At 44.1% G+C, this 21,507-nt stretch overlaps 1 protein-coding gene across 1 annotated transcript in view; it reads left to right on the forward strand.

The window, feature by feature from the left end:
* Nucleotides 1–21,507, forward strand: part of sspo (SCO-spondin) — a 391,282-nt gene that overhangs the window by 95,789 nt on the left and 273,986 nt on the right. Inside the window, exon 17 of the mRNA XM_072450444.1 lies at nucleotides 2,805–3,066. Coding sequence (XP_072306545.1) covers nucleotides 2,805–3,066 — 262 coding nt within the window. The remainder of the gene's footprint in view (nucleotides 1–2,804; nucleotides 3,067–21,507) is intronic.

Genomic DNA, 21,507 nt, shown 5'->3' on the forward strand with positions numbered 1-21,507 from the left:
ACACTGAGAACTTAAAGATGCAAAAGCAGAGGTACAAGAGTATATTTAAAGGCAAATAACGATACAAATTAAAGCTGCGCGTTGCGATAAAGGCCCTCGCCCCTCTTGCGACCGTGGGGTACGAGCCAACTTTATACTAGGCAAGGCAAGGCAAGTTTATTTGTAGAGCACATTTCCTACACAAGGCAATTCAAAGTGCTTCACACAACAGGAAAAATGCATTAAAATCACAAAGAAATTAGAGAAACAGAAATACAATAAAAATTAACATAATAAAATGTATAAACAAATAAAAAACACCTAGCCACAGAGGGTAACGTGTTTTCGGAGTCCAGCTCCTTTTTAAATCAGTCCTGATTGTACGTACTTTTACACGTCCAACGTGTTTCGGAGTCCAACTCCCTTTTAAATCAGTCCAACTAATTGTCTAAAGTAAACTAATGAAATAACAAAACAATTTAAGACATAAAAGAGAAGAGTGCAAAGAAAAATCCTTTCAGTCATATGCACAACTAAACAAAACTGTATTTAGCTTAGATTTGAACATTGTCAGAGTAGAAGCCAGTCTCACACCTCAGGAAGACTGTTCCAGAATTTAGCTGCATAAAACTGAAACGCAGATTCCCCGTGTTTAGTCCTGACTCTGGGCACCAGTAGGAGGCCAGTCCCTGAGGTCCTCAGAGTCCGAGATGGTTCATATGGCACTAACATGCCCGAGATGTACTTTGGTGCTAGGCCATGGAGAGACACAAGCAGAGCTCTATTCTCGGAGCCACAGGGAGCTAGTGCAGAGACCTGAGAACAGGACTAATGTGATTGTACTTCCTGGTTCTAGTCAGGACCTGAACAGCAGCGTTCTGGATTAACTGCAGCTGTTTTACAGCTTGTTTGGAGAGGCCAGTGAGCAGGCCGTTACAGTAGTCTAATCTACTGGAGACAAACGCATGGATAAGTCTCTACAAATCTCGTTTTGACACTATATTTTTTGATTTTGGCAATGTTTTTTAGATGATAAAAAGCTGCTGACTCAAGTCTGAGTCCATTATTACCCCCAGATTTTTAACTTGATTTGTAGGTTTTAGAGTGAGACTCTGGAAGTGACCACTAACACTTTCTTTTTGTTTCTGTGGGCCAAAAACGATTATTTCAGTCTTCAGCTGGAGAAAGTTGTTTTGCATACACACACTGATATGTTGGATGCAGCGACAGAGTGAATCCACTGGTCCATATTCACCTGCCAACAATGAAACATAGAGTGTCGTTTGCATAATTGTGATAGGACACATTTTCGCTGCATATCAGCTGACCGAACGGCAGTATGTAGAGGTTGAACAGAAGGGGACCCAGGACTGACTCTGGGGGCACGCCACAGGTCAGGATCATGTGGTCTGAGACACAGCTACCAATTTCAACAAAGTACTTCCTGTCTTCCAGATATGACCTTAACCAATTTAGGGCAGTGCCAGTGATGCCCACCTAGTCCTCTAGTCTCTGTAAGAGGATCGACAGTGTCAAAAGCAGTACTCAGATCTAACAGAATTAAGACTTTGCCCGTGTCAGTGTTCAGGTGGATGTCATTTGTCACCTTGACAAAAGCAGTCTCAGTGCTGTGATGAGGTCTAAAACCTGACTGAAAAACATCAAATGAGTTGTTTATTAAGAAGAAATCTGTGAGCTGTTGGTAAACAACCTTTTCAAGGACTTTGCCCCAAAATGGCAGATTAGAGATGGGCCGGTAATTAAATACTGAGGCATCAAGACTGCTCTTCTAAAACAATTAAAAATATAAGAAATAAGGAGCTTTATAAAGCCTACCCTATTTTTGAAGCAATTACTGGATCGATAAAAAAAATAATTACAAAACGTCTGTACTCATAAACTGAAATTTATTAAGAAAAACAAGCATAATTTCACCAATACTGTGCTCCAGTTTATGTGCATTACAACTTCAGAGTTGATCGACAGAAATAAGCATTTGACTTTATAACAAAATAAACTTCTCAAGATCTAAAAAACCTTTTAAATGTACTAACATTTCCACATCTGTGTAGTTATCTGTACACCTGAACTGACACACCACAAAATACAAACAAACGTGGGAGCGTTTAAGTAAGGAGGTTAAAGGCGTAATGGACGATTTTTCGGCAATTTGAGAACTTAGGCGTAAGTGCGCATGCGCACTCCCCCGTGCGGACTGATACAACACACACGTGCGTTTGTTTATTAGCGCGACGGATCGCATCGCATCTCTCATCTCCCGTAGATTTCTGTCTTCTTCTGAGCCAGCTCGATCAGTCTTTCTCCGTCTTCATTTTGTCCCGTACACAGAGGGAACTATATTATGATAGATCAATGCGCTTGGACAAGCGGAAACTGCTGCTCTCATGGGGACGAGCCGCACGCAGCTGCAGGTGAGCGGTAGGTGCGTTTTATGATCGATACGTGGCGGGACTAATCGGCAGTCCACGCCACGAGGAAATGAGACTCAGATTTGGGCCCAAAAAATCGTCCATTCAACCTTTAAGTTACCCCTCTTGTCCAAACTCTTTTGCACTAGTAAATCATATAAATAATGCAATACAGAGCTTGTCTGGACTCTGGCCTATACTACTGGAGACTGGAGAAGTCATGATATAATTCCTTGTGTGTTATTATTATTGTGAGGTGTACATAATGTTCACATTCACAATTCGCCCTTGGAGGCAACCGCTGTTGTGATTTTGGGCATTACAGAAATAAATTGAATTGAACCTTTTTGTGAATTGCTAATACTAACATATGCCTGATGTGCTTATTATGTCTAGCGGCCCAGTGCGCGGGAGGTCAGGTGCACCAGGAGTGTGGCCAGGCCTGTGGCAGCTCCTGCTCTGACCTGCACAGAGCCTGGAGCTGTGATGCAGACAACGGTGGACTGACCAGCAAACTGTGTGTCCCAGGATGCCAGTGTCCGCCTGGCTTACTCATGGACCATCAGGGCCAGTGTGTGCCCCCCAACATGTGCCCTTGTGTGCAAGGGGACAAGACGTACCCTCCAGGAACCCGCATCCAGAACAACTGCAACACCTGGTACAATGACACTGACCAAAAATGTCATTTTGTCTTTATTTTATTTACACACACGCAAACAAGAAACATGAACAGAGAGCAAGACAAAAGCTGCACGCAGCGATAAAGGCCCTGGAAAACCCTAAACCCTTTTCATCCCATTCAAAGTACTGTAAACCAAAACACTTGTAAGTCTATGGCGATATTTTTTAGGTTGCCACGGTAACATGTTTGCACATGCCGTCATTGGCCTTTTTGTTCAGAATGGCAAGAAGGATGCCTAATTAAATTTGTCTACGTTTAAATATATATTTTTGGCTTAAAGCAAATGTTCAAGGGGGCTTTGTAGAGCCTTTGTAGACTGACAATCATTGCGTTCAGCTCATCATTATGCACAAAACGTATATTCATGCTGCAAAATAGGACATCCCATGCCAGAGATACGCACACTTAAAATGGCAATTTTTGTTAACGAGCTTGCCACGGCCATTGGAATTGTGGGTGTGGCAATAGTGGCAATTTTTTTCACGTGATTTTGTCACATTGTGCCCGGTCACAAACCCGTTATAAAATAGTTCCGTTGTCTACGACAAATAGATTGTCTTTTACGCATTTTGAGGGTTTGGAGAGGGCGCTATAAAGCCATTTTATTAGCTAGTCACTACATTTGCATATCATTGCATTCAGCTTGGAAATCTTTACAAACGCTCCAATAACATTTAAAAAAAGACATTTCATGATGACCATACACAAAGGTGTATTAGCTTCAAATTTATAACATTGCTCATGGGTTTTGTGTCTTGTGGCCAAATTTGAAGTGCCTTCAATGAAAACTGAAGGAGGATATGCCATAAGTAAAACGAGGTGCCCTTTTGTCAGCGCAGTATTTGATCCAATATGGCCGTCTTCCTGTATGTTGTATGATTTGGGGCAGGATCATAATATATTTTTTTTAATTTCCTCACATGAACCATTTTTTGGAGTAAGCATCATATTTTAAAAATATTGTTTGAAATTTCAGGTGGCGCTAGTAAGTCATTTGCGTCATACATTTTTTTAGACACGAAAAAAACAAATTTTTCACTGATCCTGAATTTTGGGTCGAAAGTTTTTCGTTAGCGTTCAGGGGGTCAACATTTGGGTGGTTTGTGAGAGAAAAATGAGTCAAATTTGATCAGAATGGTAAGAAGAATGTCTGTGCCAAATTGAATTTGTCTGTCAAAGTAAATCTTTTGTCTTAATTCAAGAGGACGCTGTAGAGCCTTTGTAAAGTATAGCTATATATATTATACATCATTGCGTTCAGCTAGTCATTTTGCACAAAACATATATTAATGCCAGAAAATAGGACATTGCTTGCTGTAGATAACCAAGTTCTATTTCATCCCTACTGACCGCCACAGGGCGGTGCTGAAGCACTGAATGTTCCCTTCGCACATGCGCAGGGAACATTCAGTGCTTCAGCACCGCCCTCTGGCGGTCATCCGGGATTCATAGAACCGTAGTTACATATGTAACTTACTTTAAAAAAATTGCTATTTTGTTAACGAGCTTGCCACGCCCACATTTGGAATCGTATCAAAAATCCAAGAATTACCTCTAAGTGCACATGGGTGTAGTTCATTTTGACAAAAATAAATAAACTATTGGATGTGTAAAAGTTTAAAAAATTGCGTTCCGCCCACAATAGCTGACTCCCTGTGGAGTTTAGGGTGGGGTCATAATATATTGTTTTACTTGTCCTGACATGAGGTATGTTTGTACCAAGTTTCATATGTCTACGATGAAAAAATCCCGTCATTGCCATAATGTATTTAGAAATTTGAAGTGGCGCAAGCGAGATACTATGCAACATGGGTTTTGTGTCCTGTTGGCATATTTTTGATGAAAATTGTCTTTCTCTATGATTTATGGCAGGGTCATGATATAATGTTATATTTTAACTGCAACTTTTTTGGTGTCGGGCTCCCATTGGCCCCATGTTAATCGATTTTTGAAGTGGCACTACAGAGCCATCTTTCAATATTTTTTCAATATCATTTAACAAAAAAATTAGAGCTAACTGAGTTCTAATTTTTTCGATATCACTCACGAGCATATCATTTCTTGTTTACTACTCTGGCCCCCGGATGCAATTTTAATAAGTCCCTCTCCGGGACAATTCTTGTCCTTCAGTTCGGGCCTAATAACAAAAACCTTTAAAAAAAAAATCTTTCCCTCTTTAAGAACTTGAGCTAAAGTCACGTGACTTTGCCTCGTCACAAATGAATCCTTTGTAAATGTTTTCAGTTGTCTATGACAGATTGTCTTTTATGAATTTTTAAAAATCAAATTTGGAGAGGATGCTAGAGATTAGATTAGATTATTAGATAGCCACTTCATTTGTATATCATTGGGTTCAGCTTGGAAATCTTCATAAACACTTTATTGACATTTTCCAATTTAAAAAATGTTTAAGAACCGTAGATAATTTCGAAATGTTCCCAAAATTTTGATTTTGTTTGAAATTCACTATGAACACACTTGAAGGCGTATCAGCTTCAAACTGATAACACTTCATTGATCATGGGCTTTGTGGTATGTGGCAAAGTTTGAAGTTTTTTAGATGAAAACTGTAGGAGATGTCAAAATATGACGTCAAAATATGACGAGGTGCACTTTCCTGCTGTCAAAAGTACATTCCAAAGGTAATGATGCATGCTCAATTTTAGTCCAATATTTGAGCACAAGGACTGTCCCAAAACATGTGATAGTTGCTTGCCTCCTGGTTGCTACTTTCCAACAGTTAGCATTTCCTTGTGAATAATGGGCACTTGGTGTGATGATAAAAAAATGTGGCACATTTTTCCAACAAAATTCCTTCCAGTGATTTTTTGGTCCTCCCCTGGGATGTACACACATTTATCCAGTCCCGGGAGGTCTGTCAAAACAAGCTTCCATTTGAGGTCCTGGGTGATGGTGGTGCAGAGGAAGCGGAAGGAGTTCACGGTGGTGATGGGGGAGTCTGTTAAGGTGAGGGGGTGCTGGGGTGCTGTGCCTTTCCTGAAGTCCATGATCATCTCAACTGTCTTCTGGGCATTGAACTCCAGGTTGTTACCGCTGCACCATGACACCAGCTGGTCCACCTGTCTCCTTTAGACAAAATCATCCCCGTCCGAGATAAGCCCAATGAAGGTGGTGTCATCCGCAAACTTGATCAGTTTTACGGAGTCGTGGCTGGAGGTGCAAAAGTTTGTGTACAGGGAGAAGAGCAGGGGAGAAAGTACGCAACCCTGTGAAGATCCTGTGCTGATAATCCAAGTGTCTGAGACATTCTTCCCCAGCCACACGCACTGCCTCAGATCTGTCAGGAAGTCGTAGAAGGTGTTAAGTTCCTTGGCAAGATTTCGGTTGTCTGCAGCATGCGGGGCTCTGGCCTTGTAGTTGGTGAGAAGCCAGAGCCCACTCCACACAAAGGCTGGTTTGTTGTCAGAGAACTGCTGGTTCTGCTCAAAACCTGGGCCGCAAGCACAGGTGGTATGAATGAATGAGGCAAACCCACGTAGAGAGTAGAATGGTTTTCAGTTAATGATGAGATATTCCAGAGCAGGAGAGCAGTGTTTGGAGATCACTGTCACATCGGAATGACCAGGCGTTGTTGATGCAAAAACAGACTGCTCCGCCTCATGTTTTTCCCCCAGAGAAATCCCTTTGTCTGTCTGCGCGGACCAGCTGGAAACCCTCCAGCTGTGCGGCCCAGTCCGGAGCGACTCGCTGATTTTAGTGTATTTGTTCAGTTTGTATGTTTTTATTAGTTCCTGCCATGTTATAAGGAAATATCCTACCTATTCTTAACTTCCTCCAAATGACTCAGAGGGGGGTTGCCAGTAAGGGATAATTTAAGTTTTTTGTACATTCAGTTTGTATCCAGACATCTGACCAATATCATGAAGGAAATGCATCACTTTGGGTATGGAAAATTCCGGTTTGGTCAGTAGTATAGTAGGCCGTAATTGTAGCTGGCAATTTTATGTTCTGTCCCATCAACTGAGATGCCACAAATTGTTTCTGTTGTCTAATATATTGGGCCAGTTGTTCCAAGTACAAGGTGGATAACAGGGGGGACCAAGCACAAACCCGCCTCACCCCTCTTTCCAAAGTCAGTGAGTCTGTCAAGTAACCATTAATGTTGATTCTTGGTGTTGGGTCATCGTAGATTGCCTCATTTTTTTGTTATTAAATTTGCTCAGTACTTCAAATAAATAAGACCACCAGTCAAAAGCTTTTTCAGCATCTGTCGAAGTTTAGTCTATAACAGACTGCGAGAGGCGAGGATCGTTCTCAAGGTCTTTATTTGATGAAAACAGAGGAAAAAACGGAAAAACAGTAGCATGTTGTTCGTCTTGCAGCAGAGTTTCGACTTTCCATAAGATTTAGCTATGTTTCAAATCGCTGTTGCTTAGGTCTGATAAATGGCATGACATCAGCTTTAAGATTGTATGTACCAGTCCACAGATAATCAGAAAGTACACAGAAAGTGCATCGTGACCTATATGATAAATAGGACACAGAAATCTAATATAAATGCATGACAATAATTTGATCAATATTCACACATCCAGACATATTATTACAGCTTTGTTTGGCTGTTATGTGTCTTATTTTATCTTGTGTTTCTCATTTGTGAATAACTCCTGTCAGAACATGATGAATTCAATTTGGGAGTATTTTTCCCATTCTTTTGGACACAATTGAGGTGTATATACAATAATCCACATGCAAAATTGAGATTGGTCCGTATGAGACACAGTCATGTCAATCTTCCCCTCTTTAGGTATTAAGGGTGCGATGGCTTCCTTCCTCAGAGGGATCTGAGGGTTTTTTTCGGGCCCAATTAAAAGTTGCTAAAAGCGGAGGCATAACTGTGTCTTTTATAGCTTTATACGACTCTGAGGTGAACTGTTACTCCCCAGAGATTTATTGTCGCTTAGTCTCTTAATTTCAGCACCTAATGTTTTGTTTTGCTCTTCGGTCATTTCAAGTAAATTGAGAGTATCCCGATTTTTTTTTATTTCATCTTCTTTGTTTCCTGATATTTTGGTGAAGTTTTTAGTAAACAATGATTGTACTTTGTCTTGTTTGGTCAAATTTTCTAAGCTTCCAAGCTAATCATTTTGAGAATTTCAACAAAATTCATATAACATTTGTTTGGTGAATAGCCTATTATTATTTCCTTTGAGGCCAGCTCATAAATCTCACCGCTTAGCTTTAACATTTTCTGTAACATTTGAGGATCCTTGTTTGCAGCATGTTTGGATTTTTCTGCCTTTGCTTCTTTTTAAGAGAAAAACCAGGTAAAAGTATTTCAGTCATAGGTGAGGCTAAATAAAACAGTCTTTAGCTTAGATTTAAACACAGCCGGGGTGGGAGCCTGTCTCACAACCTCGGGAAGGCTATTCTAGACCTTTGCCCCACAGAACAATAGACAAATAAAATTCCTCTTACAGTTCAGAACAAACAAGTAAATGACAGCATACTGTTACGGGCTCCCCCCTCAGTGGCATATAATGATACAGTCCAGGAACAGCGTGCTGATGCGGTAGCGCTATGTTTATATGTACTGTGTATTAAGCCATGAAGCCGAACTGACTAGACAATATACTGAATCACATACATCTGTCTGGAGTCTTCTTTATACACACAAACATGGTGTCAGGAGTGGGATTTTTCAGCTGTGAAAACAACATCGAGGACTCTGTGAAGCTTTCTTTTTTTCTCAAGGCAAATTTTGTGGCGCTAGCTTGAGCTAACAGACGCTAGCATGGCAACGAGCATTCCACCGCCCGAGGAAATTAAGTTAACCGGTGATATCGCTAACAAAATCATTTTGCCAAGGTGTGCATGAAGAAGTCTGGCCATGATCAAAGAGTGAACACGGCAGATGATTTCAGCAGCGAAGAGGACATGGACAACCAGATCAATTCAGCAGAAACTATCGGAGCTGACAAGGAAAAAAATGGATAGCCAATTTGAAATTCAATGGAGTTTTGCAAAGGTGCCAGCTGGATTCAGGAGCAATCTGCAACGTGATGAGCATCAAAGATAAGAAAAAACTGGCCCCAATGTTCCCCTATTGCCCAGCAAAGCCAGGCTCCTTCTGTATTCTGGGGAAATGCTGAATTTGATTGGGAAATTTAGAACAGAGTGTGTGGTGCAGGGCAAAAGACACATGCTGGACTTTGAGATAGTCAGATGCCAACAAAGACCCCTCCTTTCAGGAACAACAAGTGTTGAGCTAGGTCTAATGCACTTCACCATCCCTGAGGAACTGAACAAAATGGAACGGAGTACCCCAGTGTCTTTAACCAAACAAACTCGTATGCAGATGTGTTCAGTGGGCCTGTTCAGTCTCTCCCTGGGGAAGTTCACTTTGAGCTAGAGAGCAGTGTAGCTCCTGTACAAGCTTCACCCAGAAACGTCCCTGTGGCACTCCGAAGTGCCATCAAGACTCAGCTGGACAAACATGAGAAAGACGGTCACATAACCCCAGTATCTAAGCCAACAAGCAGCCTGAAAAACTCGCTTGCATTGATCCAAAGGCCCTCAATAAAGCCTTGAAGCGCTCTCACTACCAAATGCCCACACTCGATGACATACTGTACAAGCTCCCTAAGGCCCGAGTCTTCATACTTGTGGATGCACTTGATGCTTTTCTACAATGCAAACTGGACAGAGAAAGCAGCTGCATGACAACATTCTGGACTCTGTGGGGCAGGTACCGATGGCTCAAGCTGCCTTTTGGAGTATCTGTGGCACCGGAAGTGTATTAACGTAGGCAGCATGAACTTTTGACAGGACTCAGAGGGGTCAATAGCAGATGACATACTCATTGTTGGGTGTGGGGACTCCGATGCTGAGGCAATGGCGGATCATGACACGAATTTGATTGCACTACTGGAAAGGTGTCGTGAGATAAGACTGAGATTGAGCATCAAGAAGTTGCAGTTTAAAGTAAAAGAGGTAAAATTTCATGGACACATTCTGTCAGGAGAGGGCCTACGCCCAGACCCTGAGAAAATAAGAGCGGTTCAGGACATGCCCCTCCCCACTGATGCTAAAGCAGTCCAAAGATTCCTAGGGTTTGTGACCTACCTTGCCAAGTTTCTGCCACGCCTTTCAGAAGTGAGTGAGCCACTGCGTCGACTACTGGACAAGGATGTAATGTTTCACTGGCTGCCTAAACATGAAGCAGCAGTGCTGGAGATCAAAAGGCTTGTGACAGCAGCACCAGTTTTGAAATACTACAATGTAACAAAACCAGTCACAATTCAAAGTGACGCAAGCCAGAAGGGACTAGGATGCTGTCTCCTGCAAGATGGACAGCCAGTTGGATTTGCATCTCGTGCGCTAACACAGACTGAGCAGAATTATGCACATTGTCTGAATGTGACAAGCCAGCGCCTAGAACTGATCAGAAAACACACAGATGGGGACACTTGTTTACAAATGTTAAAAACAGTTGTCCTGCAGGGGTGGCCTGAGCACAAAGATGAGACACCTGTAGCCATTCGAGAGTATTGGTCTGTCAGGGATGAGATTAGCGCACAGGATGGGGGGCTCTTCAAAGGTCAGAGAATCATCATCCCAAGATCACTGCGCCCAGAAATGCTGAAACGTATCCACGTTAGTCATATTGGAGGCAAAGCATGTTATAGACAAGCAAGGGAGACTCTTTACTGGCCCAATATGCAGAGCGAAATAAAAGATTTTGTTAGCCAATGTTCTGCTTGTAATGAATACTCACAGATAGCAGCAGGAAACAATGATGTCACATGCACTTCCCACACGTCCATGGCAAATCCTCAGCATGGACCTATAAAGACAGGCCGGGAAAGACTTTCTGATAATGGCGGATCACTTTTCAGACTTTTGGGAAATAGAGCAGCTTTCCGACCTCATTGCAGAAACTACATTACGGAAGTGTAAAACACAATTTGCCAGGTATGGCCAACCTGATCGCATAATCACAGACTGCTGCCCTCAGTTTGACAATGAGACATTTAGATAGTTTGCAAAAGGGTGGGGTTTTGAACATGTTATGTCCTCCCCGAGACATCCAAAGTCAAATGGGAAAGCCGAGTCTGCTGTAAAAATTGTAAAAAACTTGAGCAGGTGCAGGGACTGATCCGTGGTTGGCTATACTGCAGTGGAGAAATACACCCTCTGAGGATGTAAACTACAGCCCAGCACAAAGATTAATGGCTAGGAGGCTGAAAACGCCACTCCCTGTTTCAGACGCTCTCCTAAAGCCATGCATGGTTACTGACGTGTCCGAAAATTTAAAGGCCAGGCACCAAAGGGCTAAGTTTTGGTACGACAGGTCAGCCAAGGATCTGCCTGAACTTCACACAGGCCAGCCAATCAGAATGCAGCCGCTGCCAGGAGATCGGACGGGCAGGTGGAGAAGAGGCGTGTGTCTTCAACAGGTGGGGCCCCGCTCGTTTCGGGTGGACATTGAAGGGACTCGGTACAGGCGTAACAGAGTAGACCTCCGACCGGCAGCGCAGGATGCATCAGAGAGGTCACGGGACGAGCAAGGTCCTGATCAGGACACTGTGACGCAGGCGAGAGCAGAAAAGGACACACAAAAGACTAATACAGAGCTGCCTGAGGAGTGCAGTGTCCAGTCCCCACAGGAGTATAGAACCAGCAGTAGCAGGCTGATTAAACCACCCAAAAGACTGAACCTATAAAATTAAAGGGGTGAATTGTTATGTTATTCTGTGTACATCTTGTTTACTGAACATTATTGTTTACTAACTGTTTACTAATGTTATTCTGTCTACTAAATGTTTTGTGTGAAATAACTTACTGATCAGGTCATTTCTTGACTATAAAGTTAATAACTATAAAAGGGGAGATGTTACGGGCTCCCCCCCCTCAGTGGCATATAATGGTACAGTCTAGGAACAGCGTGCTGATGCGGTAGCGCTATGTTTATATGTACTGTGCCATGAAGCCGAACTGACTAGACAATATACTGAATCACATGCATCTGTGGTGTCAAACTCATTTTGGGCCGCGGGCCGAATTTCGACCCTCAGGCTGGGTCGCGGGCCGAACATAACGTAAAACATAAAACAATTAAAAATATAAGAAATAAATAGCTTTATATAGCCTACACTGTTTTTGAAGCAATTACTGGATCGATTAAAATAAATTATAAACGCGTTTGTTCTCATAAACTGAAATGTGTTAAGAAAAACAAATGTAATTTCACCAATACTGTGCTCCAGTTAATGTGCATTACAACTTCAGAGTTACAGTAACATTTAGTCATAGGTATTTGTAACGGAAAAAAATTGTATTTGACTTTATAACAAAATAAACTTCTCAAGATCTTAAAAACGTTTTAAATGTACTGAACTAACATTTCCTCATCTGTGTAGTTATCTGTACACCTGAACTGACTCACCACAAAATACGAACAAACGTGGGAGCTATTAAGTAAAGAAAAATGGTCACATTTATATAGCGCTTTTCTACCGTCAAGGTATTCAAAGCGCTTTACATCAAGGAACCAGTCACCCATTCACTCACACATTCACACCCCAGATGTTCGCAGACACATTGGGTTAAGTGTCTTGCCCAAGGACACAACGGCAGTATTCACATGAGGCAGCTGCGATCGCACCGCCAACCTGCGGGCCAGTGGATCTGACCGCTCTGACCGAGCGGGGAGTCGAACCGTCGACCTTGATCAGAAGACGAGCACTCTACCACTGAGCTACTGCTGCCCTAGAAGAAAGAGGTTCCGTTACGCCTCTGGCCTTGAAAATATAGAATAAGTGCATGAGCCACAGTGTTCCATCAAACCAAACTCTTTTGTCAAATCGTGGGCCAAATATTATGTACAAAATAAAACAATAAAACATATAAGAAATAAATAGCTTTTTTACAGCCTAGCAATAGATGTGGAGACTTTTGCGCAAATCTGCAGCAGGTGAAAGACTGAGTCCATATTCATGCAGCAGCAGGAACAGGAACATGGACTTTTGATATGATTTCTGATGTGAAATGTTCATATCACAGACGTGTTTCTGCTCAAACTCAATATAAGCTCGCTATTTTCATAGTTTAAGTTGATCTTAGTGACAAATGATTCATATAGTGACTCAAATGAGGTCATTGTGTCAAATTAGTGTGGATAATGTTCATACTTTGTTACACTCTGACCTGTGTTTTTTACCTGCGGCTGCTGATCTGTCCAGGTTTGTAGACGATGTTTTCCTCACAGAGCAGTTTTCTTGTTAGCTCCACATTAGCTCCACTTTTAGTACAGCTCTAACATCCACAAAACTTAAGGATAAGAAGTTAACCCCAGTTCTCTGAAACATGAGTGAGGTATCTCACAAATGGGAACAGCTCTCTACGCTGGTCCCCAGAAGCCTTATAACACTACGCCAGTCTCAGACTGGCTAGGAGATGCGACGCACGCAACGCAGAGGAGTCGGAGCCTATTCCACCTGCTTATATAGCGCGAGGAGGCGTCACCACTTCAGTCTAAGTAAGCACACTCTTCTCGCTCAGGGCAAGAAGGGCGGTCTGGTGAGATACCTCACTCATGTTTCAGAGAACCGGGGTTAACTTCTTAACCTTAAGTTCTCTTTCAACATTCGTTTTGGTATCTCACAAATGGGATATAGAGACTCCCGAAATGCCAGACAAGCTTACCCGAAGACCAACGATCACACAAGCACCCGGGGCGAGGCCCCCACGCTCAGGACGTTCTGAGACAGTGAGGGCCCAGTGTATCTAGTCTGTAGAACCTGGCAAAGGTGCGAGGCGTAGCCCAGCTGGCTGCCGCACAAATCTCCTCCACTGAGGTGCCCCGGAACATAGCCCACGATGTAGCCATGCCACGAGTGGAATGAGCCCGTAGACCAGCAGGGGGCTGAAGTCCGCTGCTCTCATAGGCCACGGTGATAGTTTCCACTATCCAGTGAGACAAACACTGTTTCGTGAGAGGCTTACCCCGATGGGGTGGAGCCCATGACACAAACAGCTGCTCAGTTCCCCGAAATGAAGCAGTCCTATCCACATAAACGCGCAGTGCGCGCACCGGACAGAGCGCGCACCGGACAGAGCGCGCACCGGACAGAGCGCGCACCGGACAGAGCGCGCACCGGACAGAGCGCGCACCGGACAGAGCGCTCACCGGACAGAGCGCATGGAGCCGCTGATGCTCCTCTAACGTAGACAGAGACATTCAGCACTATAGTCAAATCCCACGGGGCGACCAGGCTCCTCGAGACTGGCCTGAGGTGACGTGCACCTTGGATCCAAGATGGCGCCTGTGTTCGGCCACGCCACTGCTCGACTCATGTTATGCCGCTTATTTGTGACGATTGTTACATCGTATGCAGTTTTATCAGCCCAGACATTAGTCTGTTGTGTGTCTGCTGTACGGGTTTACGACTGTGGCGCACTTTTCCGCATCAAAGTGTCGATGGAGTCGCTTTTCGACACTTGGGACAGGTACAAACAAGCCTTTCCGCCACCCCTTGTTTGTCCACCCAACTCACCTGACGTTTTGCTGCTGTCCCGAGGCCCAGGGAAAAGGAGGAAGCAGAGGAGAAGAGGCACAAGGTCTGGTGTGCAGGTCAAGCGCAGACGAGCCTTGTGTACATGAGCCCGGACTTTGCTCGGTGCTTAAGCCTGATCCCGTTCCTCGATGTTTGCGGCTGTTCGCCGTTTTCTTTGAATGAACTTTTTACGAGACAAAACCTTGATTTCATGTGTCTTACGGAGACATGGCAGAGAGAGGGAGAGTTTATTCATCTAAATGAACTCTGCCCACCTGGCTGCTCCGTTTCTGCGATGCCCCGCCCTGGTCGACGTGGAGGAGGCCTGCCAGTCGTGTCCCAGGACCGTCACGTTGAGGAGGTCTGGCAGTCGTGTCCCAGGACCGTCACGTTGAGGAGGCCTGGCAATTGTGTCCCAGGACCGTCACGTTGAGGAGGTCTGGCAGTTGTGTCCCAGGACCGTTACATGTGTAAAGACATCGACTTTCACTTCCTTTGAATCACAGATGATCAAGGTTGGTTCTTCAAGTCCTTTTTATTGTGTTTTAGTCTATCGGCCCCCTGGTCCTGCTGCTGTCTTTTTAAAGGACTTTAGTGACTTTTTATTTTCTATTATAAAGCTGGAAAATGTTTTAATTCTTGGGGATTTTAACATTTGGGTCAATGGCTCATCATGCCCTGCAAAGGATCTTTTAACCTTGACTGAAACATTTAACTTTGAGCGGCATGTCTCAGGTCCCACTCACCAAAAGGGACACACTTTAGACCTGGTGTTTTAACTTGGCCTGAGTGTTGCTAACCTCTGTGTGGAGGATGTCCATATGAGCGATCATAGCTGTGTTTTATTTGAATTGAACTTTTCTCCTGAGCCTGTGCCCTCAAACATAAGGTCTCAGAGGCGCATTATCACTGCAAATACAGCCGTCCAATTTTCTGCTGTATTTGATCCTCATTTGTTTATGAATTGTCTTGATGTGGACAGTTTAATTAATTCCTTTAGCAGCCACTGTTTATCCATTTTAGATCAGGTGGCACCTGTAAAATCCATAGGTTACACCTCAGAGATCTTGTATCATCTTACAATGAAATAATGGAAAGTTCCAGAGCTGATTATTTCCGCCAGCTAATAACATCTCACAAGAAAAAACCCAAAGTGTTGTTTGACACTATAAATTCTATTGTTTGTCCTTCAGCTGCAGTGACTCCTATTTTCTGCAAAGCTGACAGCAATGAATTCCTCAGGTTCTTTATTGATAAGGTCAAGATGATCAAAGACCAAATACCACCCCTTTTGTGTGATAAACCTGTTTCTGTGGAGCCTGTTTCCCAAAACTGGTCTTCTTTTAAGCCTGTCACTTTAGAAGACATCTCAGCTCTGGTGACCAAGATGAAACCCTCCTCTTGTTCATCAGATGCCCTTCCCTGCAGGCTCTTCCTCAAAGTGTTTGATGTTATTGGCCCCTGGGTTACCAAAATGGTAAATCTCTCTCTTTCTACCGGTGTGTTTTCTGGTCCATTTAAACATGCCATAGTTGAGCCTTTACTGAAAAAAACAAACTTGGACCCGACAGACCCCAAAAGTTTCAGACCTATTTCAAAGCTCCCGTTCATGTCCAAAATCCTAGAGAAGGTGGTCTCTGAACAATTGTCAGATTTCCTTGATCAGTCTAACATTCACAACTCTTTTCAATCTGGTTTCCGCAAACATCATTCTACGGAAACCGCATTGCTAAAAGTGTCCAGTGACATTATGATGTCTGCTGATTCTGGAAAATGCACGGTTTTAGTTCTGTTGGATCTGTCTGCAGCCTTTGACACTGTCGACCATCATATCCTGTTAAACAGATTGAGGGACCTGATTGGACTATTGGGGTCAGTTCTTCATTGGTTTTCCTCATATTTATCCGGTCGGAGCTTTAGTGTCGCCGCAAACCAAATAATGTCTGACTCAGCTGATCTGTTGTGTGGATTTCCTCAGGGCTCCGTTTTGGGTCCCGTCCTATTTCTGCTATATATAATTCCCCTGGGAATGATCATTAAAGAGTTTAGTGATGTGTCCTATCACCTGTTCGCTGACGATATTCAGCTCTATTGCTCTTTTAAACCTTCTGAGATCCAGAAGCTGAACTCCTTGGTCAGTTGTTTAGTGCAAATAAAACAATGGCTGAGCAAAAACTCCTTGCAGCTAAATGCTGACAAAACAGAAACTCTGATTATTGCCCCTGATGATGCCATTCCAGGGATAAACCAGTACTTGGGTGTTTTAGGCCAGACTGCTAAACCAAGTCTTAGAAACTTGGGTGTTGTCCTTGACAAAGACATGTCTTTAGAGCACCACTCCAAGCTGTTGACGAGGAACTGTTTCTTTCAGTTGAGGAAAATCTCTAAGCCCAGGAAAATGGTGTCTCAAAAATGATCTGGAACTTATAATTCATGCATTTGTGTCTTCACGTTTAGACTATTGTAATAGCTTGTTTTCCTGTCTTAACAAGAAGGAGCTCTCTCATCTGCAGCTGGTCCAGAACTCTGCAGCGAGGATCTTAACCCGCACAAATAGAAGGGCCCACATTTCACCCATTCTTAAAGCCCTTCACTGGCTGCCGGTCTCCTACCGGATACAGTTTAAAATTCTTGTTTTAACTTTTAGAGCTTTAATTGGTCAGGTCCCATCGTACATTATCGATCTGATAAAACCGTACGCTCCCTCTCGCTCACTAAGGTCCTTGGACCAGAAACTGTTGTTGGTTCCTCGCACCCGTTTTCGGACCAGAGGAGACCGATCCTTCCAGGCAGTTGCCCCCAAACTCTGGAAGGATCTTCCGCTCTCCCTACAGTCACTGGACTCAGTTATTGCTTTTAAGGGTCAGCTTAAAACCTTTTTATTTAGTCAAGCCTTTTAATTGCATTTGTTTTAGCGGCTGATTTTACTGTATATTGTTGTATATGTATTGCTCACTGTAAATTTTTTGTGTTTGTATCGTTTTATTCTGTGTTTTGTGAAGCACTTTGTGACTTCTGTCTGTGAAAGGTGCTATAGAAATAAAATTTACTTACTTACTTACTTACTAATGAACAGATAAGGGGATGCTGGCCAGCCGTCTTATCCCCAAAACCAATGTGACACGCCGAAATAGCGGCCAAGTACACTTTGATGGTGGAGAAAGCCAGACCTTTTTCCAGCAAACTCTGGAGGAACGTCAAAATGATGGGCACGGAGCTCTGAAGAGCAACACAGCCCTTTTTCACACATCACTCCTCAAACGCACGCGTTTGATTAATGACGTTGTCCGGGAGGCCCGCAGAGGATAGATTTAACCTCTCAGGGGCCAGACCCATAAAGCAAGACGCTCCAGGTGAGCGTGGAAGATCTCCCCGCGTGCTTGCGACACCAGGTCCCTGCACCGAGGCAGAGGCCACGGGTGACCAGATAATAGCTGGAATATGTCCGCCATCCAGTGCATCGCAGGCCAGTGGGGGGCCAAGAGGAGGAGTAAGTGCCTCCTCTCCCGGACCCTGAAGAGAGTAGCAGTGATCATTTCTAATGGGGGAAACGCGTACAGGAGGACGTGTGCCAATGCGTCCAGGCCCAACGGTGCGCTTTGACCCGTCAGAGAGTAAAACAGGTGGCACTGTGTGTCCTCTTGTAACGCAAAAAGGTCCACCTCTGCTCTGCCGAATCTCTCCCATATCTGGTTCACAATCCTGCTGTGAAGCTTCCAGTCTTTGTAACGGGGGATGCCCCGGGACAGCAGATCCGCCCCCAGATTCATGATCCCCGGAACATGTGTGGCTCTCAGCGATAACAGGTGAGAGTCCGCCCACAATATCAGACTGTGCGTCAACATGTGTAGCTGTTGGGAGCGCAGCCCCCCCTGCTTGTTGATATACGCCACCACAGTGGTGTTGTCCGTCCTGACCAAAACATGTTGTGCCCTTATGAAGGGTCGAAAATGGTGCAGGGCAAGCCACACTGCACGGAGTTCCAGATAGTTTATGTGACATAAGCGCATTCTTAAACTCCATATTCCACTGACTGATCTGCCTTTGTGCGTGGCTCCCCAGCCGCGCAGAGAAGCGTCTGTGGTAATAACTTTTCGTGCCATGACTGTTCCCATTGGAACGCCTGTGGACAGAGAGCCCCGCTCTTTCCATGGATGTAAAGCGCGCGTGCACGCCGCTGTTACCAGGACGAGCCTGTGTGCGTGACGCGCAGGGTCGAGATGAAGCGCTGCAACCCACTTTTGAAACGGCCTCATATGAAGATGACTCAGTGGAATCACCATCAAGGCAGATGCCATCAGACCGCCTCGGCAGAAAGTGGCCAGACAAGCGGTTAAAGCTTCTACTCTGTCCGCCGACAGTTGGGCTCTGTACGTGATCGAGTTCAGGCCCAGACCTATGAACTTGATGCACTGAGACAGGACCAGGACACTCTTTTCCCAGTTTATTGTGAAACCCAAAGAAGTCAAATGTGACAGGAGCAACTCTGTGTGTTCTTTGAGTTGATGAAGCGACTGCGCTGCGAGCAACCAGTCGTCTATGTAAGTGGCCAAGCGCAACCCCTTCTGTCTGAGCGGTGCTATTGCAGCCTCTGTACATTTCACAAAGACCCGTGGGCTTAGGGAGAGGCCGAACGGGAGGACCATGTATTCGTAGGCCACTCCCTGGAAGGCAAATCTCAGATATTTCCTGTGAGGAGGGTAAATCGGGATGTGAAAGTATGCGTCTTTCAGATCTATGGACACGAACCAATCGCCTTGACGCGCGAAGCGTAGCAACGTTGTGTGTGTCAGCATTCTGAACGTGTACGTTCTCATGTATTTGTTCAGAGCACGTAGATCCAGTATGGGACGCAACCCCCCCCCTCTTTCTTGGGGACCAGGAAGTATCTTGGATAGAAACTTGTCTGACGTAGCTCTGCAGGCACTAATCTTATTGCACCCTTGTTTTTAGAGCTCCTTTCCTTCTGTAGGAAAAGAGCCTCTTTCTCCCGTGGTTGTGAAGGCAGAACCCCGTTGAACCTGGGAGGGACAGATGCAAACTGAAGTCTGTAACCCTTGTTTACAGTTTTCAGAATCCATTTGGATGCGCCGCAGCCGTGCCACTGTGAGATGTGTTGTGCCAACGGCCGCGCACATCCGCTTGGACCGGCTGAGCCGGGACAAGCACCTGCTGTTTCATTAGTGGAGCAATGGCTCCCTCTATTGGACACAGCGGGCCTTGCAACGACTGAACCTGTGTTTTCAGTGTTCTTGTATGTTTTATGTTTTGCAACATGGGAATGTTCAATATTCTTGTGTTTGTGTTCACATTTCTTATGTTTTGCAACATGGGTGTTTGTGTCCTCGGCCTGAGCCCTGGGTGCACAAAGGAACACACTTTTGTTTCTTTGCAAAAACACATTTTTATTGAACAAAGCTGGTTTGTGTAAAAGTGCTGCTGCGGCTCCACCGAGCTCTCTGCAGGATCCTCCTTCTTTTTAGTCCGTGAGTGTCGTGGAGCGTAACGTGAGTCTCCAACTGTCTCTTCACGGGTGTGGAACATGTTTGAACACTGAACTGGGCTTTTGTGAGGGAAGAGACGTCCGGCCCGGTCCGTTTCCCTCCAGTGGCCTTTTCAGGTAGCCCGTTTCTTTTTCTTTGCCCCGTAAGTGGCAGGCTGGCCCTGATGGGTTCTGTCGAAGTTTAGTCTATACAGACTGCGAGAGGCGAAGATCGTTCTCAAGCTCTTTATTTGATGAAAACATGGAAAAACAGGCAAAAGATAAGATAAGATATTCCTTTATTGTCCCACATGGGGAAATTTCATTGGTGCAACGCAGGTTGATACAGAGGTAGATACAGAAGAACAGATCACTTATAGGAAGTCTGAAAAACACTTTCAGTAGAAGATCTCCTATAAATAAATAAAAAACTCCCATAGACAAATAAATAAATAAATAAATAAAATACACAGAATAGTTCATTGTGACCCATATGCAGCAAGATCGTCTTGACTCATGATAAATAGGACACAGACATGACAATAATTTGATCAATATCCACAATTCCCCCTTTTGATCACATTCACATGTGATCACACTAAAGAGGCGCCAGACGCAACCTCACAAAATAACGGAACGTAACCTCCCAAAAACATATTAAATGTTTAAAAATCAAATGATTATATAATCAAGCAAATCCTTAAAATAACTCATTTAGTAAAAATTGATGTGGGACAAGGAGCATCCCCAGTTAGTGTAAACACATGTTGGGATGTAGTAATCAGATTAGTCAGATCCTGGAAAAAGTATAGGAGTCTTGTCACTATCAGAGTTAGATTTGTGTTTGAGTAATAGCGTGTGTAATCAGGGTCAAAAGATGAGCAGGTTGTCTAGTAAGAGCAGATGCAATCAAGCGTTCTATACGTGATCTAAGACAGCACAGAATCCAATCATAATCAATACACAGGCAATAACAATAATATTGGTGAAAAACAGAAACAGTGCCAGCCCAAGGCCCAAAGATGTGGTATAATAACCACAAGGGGCAAGGGTGGTGGTAGATGATTCAGGCTTGACATGTGTTGGCTCATATTCATCATTTGAGGTCTTTGAAATTGGCCAGGTTGGTTTGGGGCCATTTGGTGTTGACCTCTTTGTGTCTGCCCTATGGGGCAGTCTCAAACCCAATGTCCAGTTCCAAAGCAGTTTAAGCATTGATCAGGAGTCACGCTGAACCTGTTTTGTCCTCTTCCATGAGAGAATGTATTACGTTCACGTCCTTGATTGTAGATGATTTCTGAAGCAGGTGTGTTGTTCTTTGGTCCTGTGGTGGATGGGACGGCCTGTGGTTGTGTCATAGTGGGTTGTACTTGTCCCAGGACCATTTTAACCGCCATAGCAAGCTGTTGGGCACTG

The sequence above is a fragment of the Eucyclogobius newberryi genome, unplaced genomic scaffold (assembly GCF_026437365.1).
Source record: "Eucyclogobius newberryi isolate DKJ021-1_F unplaced genomic scaffold, fEucNew1.0.hap1 SCAF_18, whole genome shotgun sequence".
NCBI lineage: Eukaryota > Metazoa > Chordata > Actinopteri > Gobiiformes > Gobiidae > Eucyclogobius > Eucyclogobius newberryi.